The sequence below is a fragment of the Sitodiplosis mosellana genome, unplaced genomic scaffold (assembly GCF_009176505.1).
Source record: "Sitodiplosis mosellana isolate CC-2019 unplaced genomic scaffold, AAFC_SMos_1.0 Smas_scaffold_30, whole genome shotgun sequence".
Taxonomy (NCBI): domain Eukaryota; kingdom Metazoa; phylum Arthropoda; class Insecta; order Diptera; family Cecidomyiidae; genus Sitodiplosis; species Sitodiplosis mosellana.
Window position 1 is genome coordinate 205,385 of NW_022595272.1, and position 8,430 is coordinate 213,814.

The window sequence follows — 8,430 nt, forward strand, 5'->3', positions numbered from 1 at the left end:
ACTACAGATGAGGTTTTCCTAGCTCTATATTTGCGATTGCTTTTTTGTTAAATTTTTTTTTCGTATTTTTTTTAGTGTGAAGTATTAGTGTGTCTGATGATTTGATTGTTGATGACGATTGATGAGTAATAATTTCAAGTGTTTTTCAACCTCTGTCAATTTCCAGAAGCCCAAACGGTGGACACCTGCCGCGTGCATACGAATCAAATATCAAACTCTCTAAGTGTTATACTGCCAATTGAATGAACTGTTAACTCATACAAGTCTCACATTCATTGCACAAAAATGCTTGAAAAATAATATTTTCCATCGACGTATTTTATTTTTCCATTCATTTGTAACATTTAATAGTTACACCTAGAGTTACACATAGTTGAACAGTGTCCTCTCACCTAAATTGGTTTCCGTATGTAATTAGTTTATTTGATCCATCCAAAGAGACCTCTTCAACCGAGACATGATTGGAGTTGCCAGCGCCTTTGATGATTGGTTTTTTTGTGTATGGTGGATCATACTTGGTTCGGTTGGTTTTTCTTCTAGGTGGATAGTTCAAGTATCATGTTTTTTTTTACATTTTTATATGATCGCAACCGGGAGATAGAGATTATTGTATGGATCATCAAAGCACATGAAATTTGACGTAGAAAGCATTCGTAAAAGAAATGACAAAAAAGAGAAAGACGAAAAAAAAATTCATTATTATATTTTCCTAGTTGAATGAAATGTATGATGTGACTTTTCTACCCAATTATTGTCTATAATGATGAGGTTCACTAGAAGCTATAACACAAACTATATATATACACATGCAAATATAGATTTCAATATGACAGAGAGTATTAGCTCTGGTTGGTAATATGGAAAAAGCTATCTACATTTTTTCTTCTACGTTTCAACTATATTCTAGCGGGGGAAAAATTCGTACACAGCATGCTCAACATAGATTCAATTCAATTATGTGGTTCATATGCTCTTTTCTCGCTACGATCCAATAACAGCATACAAATGAAAGCCAACCATTCAATGTAGAATTCAAAGGAAATAGAATTTGCATGAAATGCAATTAAATCAAAAAATTGTGCAAGTTTTATTTTTTTGCCATTCTCTGGTAGAGAGTATGTAATTAGTTTTGCATGTGCTGTGTATGATTTTTTTCTCCCCGTCGTTTTTCAAAAGGTATAATTAAATTACGCAAGCTTTTTATTAACGAAGTTTATAGAATGTCCAAAATAGAATGTCAAAATAGATTGTTCTAATCTTCTACCAAAACGATTTTTAAAAAAACCGTTTAATTTAATCAACAATTTGATTTAGCAATACTTTCATTTCTAGACATGTTGAATTGTATTTCTCAGAATGCATTTCGATAAGATGTGATGCATCATCACTATAACAATTTTTGAGGCGGTAACTATCGAAAAACAAAAAAGTAAGCAAGCAAAACCCATGCAAAACGCTACAGATCGCGAATGAGAGAAAGGGGAAGAAGAAAATAGACAAATGTACAAACAAACGAAAAGTGGCAACAAGATGTGCTTGGGCACAATTGTTTTAAAATGAATGTTAGTTTTCTGCTGCTAAATGTTGTTTTATTGTTTGCTAGTTGTTCCAAAACTTGTTAACACTCTGAAAATGTGTATATTTCGCGGGAAAAAAAAAACCATAGACCAAAACGTAGACCGAGGCAACGAAACGCTTTTGAACAAAAACCACCGGAAAATGAGAAACGGAATTCTGTGATGACGAGGAGGAAAAACCTCGATCGAAACGAGTTAAATTAGATGAAAAACTGTTTAGTGTATTCCACCAATAGCGTAGAGCGAAAACACACTGATGCTGTGTGCTGTTGTTGCCTTTCAGCACAACCACTAAAGTCGCATAATTAAAATGGTTCGTTTTTTTCGTTGTTCCTCTTTCGTTTGACTGTGTCGCTGTGCATTGCTGCAAAAGGGGATCATATCCCCTTCATCGTAGCTACTCGGTTGTTATTGTTCGTAATGATGATGATACACTCTCACGCTAGTTCTGTGGGCACGTTTATTTTTACATTTTCTCTAGCTGACTGAATTAACCGAATTGAGCTTATGCTCTGTTTTGTTCGACACTATCATCACCATAGCTACAACAACTCCATCCAACCATTTAATTAATATCTCGTTTTTATTTAATTTTCGACGCAATGTTTTTTAGATCCGCATTGTCGTGCCCATCTACATATATATATTTCGCATGCTGAATGTATTCTTTTTTGGTCTTTATGTTCTCTGCTAACGACAAGGCTGTGTAAGTTTTACTCTTTTTTTTCTTCTTCGAAAAACCCAATACGTTGTGTTTTTGGTACACACATTGAAAATCTTCTCGTGATACCGCCTTTATTCTTGAATCAATTTGCATACCGAATGCTGCACTGGAATCGTAACGTATTGACCAAATCTGCGATAGCTCAAGCTAACTAAATCTCCACACAAACAGTTTAATTAATTCTAATTTTGAATCTGCGGCTTTGTCCGTTATTTTTTTTTTCTGGTTTCTACCCCTCGTTTCGCTGGTTTTCTGAACTATAAATCTACTCCGTGCATATGAATACAAAAGTTTGAATCGAATCGTAGTAACAGCACCACGATGGCAGATTGTTATTTCATTGAATATATGCTAGCATTCTCTGCTGCTAATGTCGTTTTCAAAAGTTTTCCATACTACAGTCTGTATATTTATGTGGCCCATCCGGATGAGGATACATCCATTAGGAAGTGTGTAGAAGAAACTATTTGCCAAAATGAAGTGATTATAAAAGCTTGTATGGTTAAAACGAATGGCTGTATCCGCTCTTTGAAATAACAAATCATCTTTCACAAACAAGCGAACGATGCACATTTTCACTGCTAATCTCATCGTTTGGAGAGTCGATGGTTTTGGTGTATATGGCGAAGTTCGCTCCATTTCAGCAGCGCCATGAAATCGATGAATATCGGATATTATTTTGGGTTATAAAATTATTGTTTTAATGTTTCCACCGCTCGAACCAAAATTATTCAAGTTGGTTAAATGCAAAGCCGGCTTTGCACGTGGACGATGATACACACAGACTTTGGATTAAATACATTGTGTAGTGGAAAAAAAATTTATCAGCTCATCTTTAGTTTTTATGTGATTTTAATTGGCCACCCTAAAACCAACAGCGGCTATTCCAATCGATGCGCAGCCCATTTAATGCGCTTTACTTGTACGAACACATGTTCGCAAACAAAATGCAAATCCTCTCTGTTCTTGTTTGCCCAGAATGTACTACTGTAATTATTTTATTTACGCGCAGCCGCCTAATTATACATTATATTTAGCAGTTTGTTAAAACATTTTGCTGAAAATGGCAAAATACTTAAATATTTAAGCCTAATGCAACATTTAAAGTGAATAGCATGAATGTGCAGACGAAATTTAAGTAAGCAGTGAAACACTGTACACTTACTGGTTAGGCACATTTACTGCCGTTGAAATCGTGTTATTTATGTGCAGCCATTCCTTGTATCCAAGCCATCTAATGTGGCTGAATCTCTGGAGGAATTTCTCTGTATTTCTTTATCCGAAAAATCTTTTGCATTTGGTCATTTTGAATTTTGCAAATCTCGAATGAGTTCGTAGCAAATACCACTCATTTTGAATCCAAACAAAGCGGAAAATCCAATAGAACATAGTGAATTGCAGTTGATTTATCCGTTCTTTTCTTGTCTTTTGTGGATTCACAATCTTTTGTATTACGTTTACGCATTTTGCATTTTGCATGTGCTAACACATCATTTTTGCTATGTTGTGCAAACGTTGAACAAACAAAATAGATTTTAATTTATTTTTCGTTGAGTAGATTCGCACAACAAGATGCGCCCCTTGAAACGCACTCTCCCTATCTCTCTAGCTTTCTCGGCTCATGGAGAGGATATTTCATGCGTCGTATAAATAATGATACGCTCACATTCACACGAATCATTTGTGCAAATCTCTCGTTTGCCTACATGAGAGTGAGAGAAAGCAAAAGCGAATCTTCCGATGGTGTCTATATCGCTTCGAGTCATGGCAAACATAGCCACAAATGGGAAATTTATGTACGCACAAGTATAAACATTAATGCAAACAGAAATACATTGAACCGGAGCAGTGTTTAAGTGTGAGAGGACGAGCACACAAGAGGAATGAAGAGAATGAGCAAATGCGGCACGTTCGATATTTGAAAAAATCGCTTTGTTTTCGCAGGTCAAACAAACAGAACACCAATTGAATGCTGTGGTCGAATAACATTTTCGGCCCGGCATTTTCGGATTTTTGAGTGGGAATTTATGTAACGAAATTAATGATGAACACCGTGCTTAGACAAAAGCGCTCAGTTTACATGCAAACTTCACGAGTGTTTTTCCAAGTATTCAACAATAGATATATATACATATGTATTTGCGATATTTGCACTTCCTAATGGCACTGCGTAGGGCTAACCATTCCTCTCTTTTTCGCCTCGCTTATGTTAAATCCCATTCCAATGCGAAGCTGTCGGGCCTGGGCTACTTTACTTATTTGAGTTGCTGTCTGATACCGCTCTCATCTGCGCTGGTGTGTGCTTTCTCTACCCACATTTCAACCGAAATCCTCGGAATATGGTCATTGGATTTTGCATTACATTGCATTGCAATGAAGATAATTACAAGTAAGCTTTCATTCTTTGCTGTTGGCACTGCCAATTTGGCACCAAGGAATTGCAGTTTTTTGTTTTCAATTTAAATGGGCAAACTGCTTTGCACACATCGATATTAGAAATATTTCGTTGGCACCTCTACTCATAAATTTGTTCAGATATTCATTTATTTTTATAAAATCATGAATAGAATTCCATTGTTGGAGCCAAAACGAGAAATTGTTCTAGTTCAATAATAAATGCTTCAGGAGCCATACCAATAGAATATTTATTATTGTTTGTGTATGATAGATTTAATAAATGTTCATGCTTGATTAATACTAAACTAAGAAAAAAGTCTGAAATTCAATCACAAATTGTAAAAATAGTTTCAGTTGAATTGGATGGTGTGGAGATGCTTTCGGTGTGTAAATGTTGATATTTTGTAGTTAATCCTGGGATTTGTGCAGTTTTTGCGATTGCTAAAATTTGTTTGTAATTTCATCGTAAGCAATCAATGAAATGTATTCAATTTCCTACGATATTCTCGAAACGAAGAATCGAACTAAATCGATGTTCGATAATGTGATTTAGTATTCACATTCTGATGAATCTGTTTTTAATTAAAGTTGAAACCTTTATTTTTGATTTCAATGAAGATACAAATATTTGTGTTGGTTTCTATTCCAAAAAGAGAAATAATTGGCATGCATTTCATCTAAATCGTTCATTTTTGCTGTCTACGGAGTAAACTAAACTCCAAACAATTGTCTATTTCATTTTGAAAATTTAATTTTTTTCGATAAAGCAAAGGCAAAATTACAGAAATATTGCGCTTCCAATCAGTTCGAATTTATTTTTTCCAACAAAACATAAATCAATGATCATCCTCTAAATCAATGAAAGTTGATGATTCACTGTCGAATCTCAAAATACAACTAAGCAAATGCAGACTTCACGGTTCATCTAAATATCCATTTGATTTTTTCGAAAACATTTAAAATAGTAGAATGGAAAATGCGACAAAATAATTTTTCACTTCAGCTAATTTGAACGTCTATGAAAACGGGATCGAGAAAAGAAAATAATGTGAATGACAAAAAAAACTGAATACAATAACAAACAAGACCGCAGATCGTCGCTTCGCTCCTCTCTGCGTTCTTTATGCGTTTGTTAAAATTGAATTTTTAAATTAATTTGATGTTCCCATCAAATTAGTTATCGAAGCACTACATGGAATGTAGTTTCAATCGAAGCATACATTTCTTTGTTTTATGAAAATCACTTGAATTAATATCAAGTATGTAGTATGTTCGATAAAATTAAATATATAAGAGAAACATGGAAAAATTGACGGCCCGAGAAGAAAAACCTTTCCTACAAAACCTGTGCACAGAACACAAACACAGAAATTTTTTAGTCAAAAGGCGAACAGCAAATTTGCGAGCGCAAAAACCTAATATATTTACAGCGAGCGCAAAAGCATAAGAGGCCTACTTATACGGAGTTTGCATGCTAGTAGGCTTGTTATACTTTTGCGCTCGCTGTAAATATATTAGGTTTTTGCGCTCGCAAATTTGCTGTTCGCCTTTTGACTAAAAAATTTCTGTGTTTGTGTTCTGCGCACAGGTTTTGTAGGAAAGGTTTTTCTTCTCAGGCCGTCAATTTAGTTATTAATAATATTGATATTATAAATAATTATAAATCAATTAATTGAATAAATTATAGTTCTATTTATTATATTGTAATCTTTAATAGTGGGTTTTAGGTACGTTCAATGTGAACGTTCACATTTGGGAATTAAAATAATATGATTTTTTTTTGAGTTATCTCAAATAGGAATTACATGAACATTATTACATTTTTGTAATTAGGCGTAATTGCTTCATTTCAAATTGGAACTTTGGATAGAAAAAAGAATTAATTTTCGGTCCAAAAAATCGGCCTAAAGAGTCTTAAAGTTTTCTCTTGAAAAAAAAAAAAAAACAATAACAATAGCCTATATTCCATGTAGTGCTAAAAACAAATGTGTTACCTTTTGGTCAAAAACAAATGTGTACTGATTTTCTTTTTGATCGAAAGATGTACAAAAATGGACTAAAAAATGATGTGGTGGAAATATTGTCATTTTTCGGTATGGTAATGATTGCACTAACCTTAGACACAGTGTGAAGTTACGATGGACAACCACTGATCGGTAGCACAAAGCCATTAGCGTGAATGTTACGAAAACGAATCCAACGACCGACATTAAGACACCGACCAGAAACATTGTATTCGAACCATGATAGTTTTCTTTAAAACAAAAAACCAAGTAATTTTTTCTTTATACATCACGTTCATTTTTTTCTTCATCCCATTGATTTAAGTAAATGGTTTTTTTATGTGTTGAAATAAAATGATTGCAAATTGTAAGTATTGTATGCGTTCAGTGGAACGTCATAGCATCGACCAAATGAACAGAGATCTAATTATGCATTTTTCCACTGATAGAATGAGAATGAATTCAAATGTTATTTTCTCTCGACGTTCAACTGAAGGCTACATGCTAATTTCATTAGCTGACATTTCAATTTAGAACTTGAAACATTTTCTTTCATCAAAAAAGTATTCATTTTTTGCTGTTCTTGTTTCGAACATTTTCAGTACTAATTATCCCCATTTTTTCTTCTCAAATAATTGCCAAGATTCATTCATTAATTTCATTTTTTTTCGTTTAATTTCAATATGTTCCATGACAATGGTAATCGCTTTTTAAGAACAGTGTTTTTTGAGACATAAAATCATTTTTTGTTGATCTGATGTAAGAGTGCAGGATACTACTGAAAATTATAAACATGTGTCCAATTCTACCAGCATTTGATCACTAAACGTTTTTAATATTATTTTGAAATGTTTGCTGTAGAATGTCTAAAAATATATATAAATATTGTGAATGAATGTATGATTCAGATGGATATGGAATGTAATAATTTGTAATATTTAGATGTATGAAATGTTGTGTTGAATGTAAGTGGCTTGGTATTGGTTTTTCTTGTTTATGATATTTATTCATCTCAGGGATTATTATGTAGGTGGGACGAGAGACTGGTTCCCGTGAAATTAGAAAGTATAATTAAAAATGCATGACGTTTAGTGTACTGTCATTTTTTTGTTGTATTTTTTTTGCTTGACCGCAACACACCATTAGAAAAGAAGTTCGTGCACTGATACGACAACTGAGGGGAATAACAAGAGATGAAACAGAACAGGCAAATAAATGAGCACCGAGTATGGGCATTTCGTTCCAATACACTGTACCTATGCGACAATGCGTTTCGAACAAATGAGGTGAAGGGTAAGACATAGTCGTACTTTTGTAAGTCTTTGCTTGATATTTTCTGTCTTTTTTCTCCTTTAATCTGCCGCATTAGGACATTGTTGCTGTTCATATATCCACTTGTACAATTGAAAATCTGCTGTGTGCGTATGAACCACACACGACTCAATGAAAAAAACTACGCTACAAATATACCGCGTGTATTCCCTTCGCACGCTACGTTTATACCATTTTCACGCTTACGCTTATTTTATACCTCGTTTAATACAGAGTCGAAGGTATATTTAAGGCATATTTTTAGCGTGAACCGCATGCAAAGCATACGGATAGAATACGCTAAGTCAAATTATTCTATCCGTATGCTTTGCATGCGGTTCACGCTAAAAATATGCCTTAAATATACCTTCGACTCTGTATTAAACGAGGTATAAAATAAGCGTAAGCGTGAAAATGG

At 34.0% G+C, this 8,430-nt stretch overlaps 1 protein-coding gene across 4 annotated transcripts in view; it reads right to left on the reverse strand.

Moving 5' to 3' along the window:
• The window catches only part of LOC129569160 (disintegrin and metalloproteinase domain-containing protein unc-71), a 303,850-nt gene that overhangs the window by 6,317 nt on the left and 289,103 nt on the right, over positions 1-8,430 (reverse strand). For 2 of the 4 annotated variants that reach the window (XM_055447710.1, XM_055447709.1), the window contains 2 exons: positions 6,814-6,952; positions 393-533 (listed from right to left, as the gene is read on the reverse strand). In XM_055447710.1, the coding sequence (XP_055303685.1) occupies positions 393-533; positions 6,814-6,952 (280 nt within the window). Of the gene's footprint in view, positions 1-392; positions 537-6,813; positions 6,953-8,430 lie in introns of all 4 variants that reach the window. The other 2 variants (XM_055447708.1, XM_055447707.1) reach the window with 1 other exon arrangement.